This window comes from Gavialis gangeticus, unplaced genomic scaffold, assembly GCF_001723915.1.
Source record: "Gavialis gangeticus isolate Ggan-Ray unplaced genomic scaffold, GavGan_comp1, whole genome shotgun sequence".
Classification (NCBI taxonomy): Eukaryota; Metazoa; Chordata; order Crocodylia; family Gavialidae; genus Gavialis; species Gavialis gangeticus.
The window spans coordinates 24,673,504-24,675,075 of NW_017729002.1; the positions used below are offsets into that span (position 1 = coordinate 24,673,504).

Genomic DNA, 1,572 nt, shown 5'->3' on the forward strand with positions numbered 1-1,572 from the left:
CCAGGAGGCACCAGTTGCTAAGCTGGAGGGATTCGGGGGGTCCCCCCAGCGCACGATCCAGTGGACAGGGAAGTAGACTAGAAGTGCTTCTGGTCCACTTCTGGGTCTGCTGCCAAGTGTGCTGGGGACCCCTGTGCACTCCTGTGGGACACGCCATGTTTCCCAGCATCACCAGCAATCACAAGCCCCTGCTATAGAAAAAATATTTGAAGCTGTTTCTATGTCCAAATCTCTGAATCTTTCTGAATCTCTCTGAATTGATTTGGAGGGCTCTGATTTGATTCAGAGAGATTAAAGGGTTTTCTGATTTGATTTGGATACGGAGATTTGGCCACTGAATCGGGCTGAATTTCTGCCAGATTGAATCAGGGACCGAAGCTTCACACAGCCCTATGAGTCAGTCCCTATGGTGGCCTCTTCCCCACTAGGAAGATCTGCCAGGTAGGGGCAGAAGAGTAGGAAGGCCTATGTTGACAGTGGGACAGGATGGAGATGGACACCAGGGAGTGCAACATTGTCCCTGTATCTTTCCCAATGTGTGGAAAAGGTAACACAACTCATTGTTGCTTCACACTCCCTGCAGATCTCTTCTATTCTGGAGATCTACCCCTTTGAGAGGTGAAAGCTGCCATAGCCATCTTTGGGTCTTTATTCTCTCTCCTGCACCTCACGGCCCAGGATGGGTCCTCACTCCTGCCTATGTAAGTGCAAAGAAGGATGTTTATAAACCACTGCTTTTGTGACCAGGAACTTCATGGAGGAGCAGTGGAAATTTTCTATGAGACTGCAAGAGATGTGCCGGAGCTGCCTTTTGGAGTGACAGCCACTGAAGAGGTGTTTGCTAGCTATGGCATCCGAAAGGACACTGCTGTTGTATTCAAAAAGGTAGGAGTCGCACATAATGGGCTGGGATACAACAGGTTGTGATAGGAGCCCATGGATGAGCTGGAGGCAATGAGGTAGCATATAAAGTAGAAGAAGTCTCCAACAGGAATTTTTATAGTAAGAGACTGTTTTAGATAAAATACATGTCAGACAAGATAAAGTACTTTGTCATGAAGGTCCAGCATGGGGGCATAATATGCTGAGGGGCTGCTGTGTAGAGATCTTGAGTTTCTTAGTCACATTCTGACTGCTGGTTACACTGGAATTTGCAGCTATTATAAATACCAAGTTTATAGTTTCTGATGTGTTAAAGGAATTGCCCTTTAGAGTAGTTGCAATCCTGGAGGCATAGTAGAGTCTTAACAGAGTACTTTTTACACGGCAATCAGGATTTGGTTAAGTAATGAAAACAACATGAATTAAAGGGATAAACATACTGGTCTGTGCATACAATAATTAGGGGTATATTTGTCTTTTCGGTTGTTTTTTTTTACATATATGGTATTATTAGAATAGTAGGAAGACCAGGTCACTAAATCATTGGATGCAGGGGTGGCAGTGGATATAGTTTTCCTAGACTTCAGGAAGGCTTTTGATACTGTCTCTCACCCCATTCTCATTAGGAAGCTGGGGGACTGTGGCGTAGACACCCATACAGTCCAATGGGTCGCCAACTGGTTAGAGAGT

The 1,572-nt window shown here is 45.4% G+C and overlaps 1 protein-coding gene across 2 annotated transcripts in view; it reads left to right on the forward strand.

Annotated features, from left to right (window-relative positions):
• PDILT (protein disulfide isomerase like, testis expressed) overlaps positions 1–1,572 on the forward strand; it is a 24,750-nt gene that overhangs the window by 6,732 nt on the left and 16,446 nt on the right. For both annotated transcript variants that reach the window (XM_019507695.1, XM_019507694.1), the window contains exon 3: positions 748–885. In XM_019507695.1, coding sequence (XP_019363240.1) covers positions 748–885 — 138 coding nt within the window. The remainder of the gene's footprint in view (positions 1–747; positions 886–1,572) is intronic.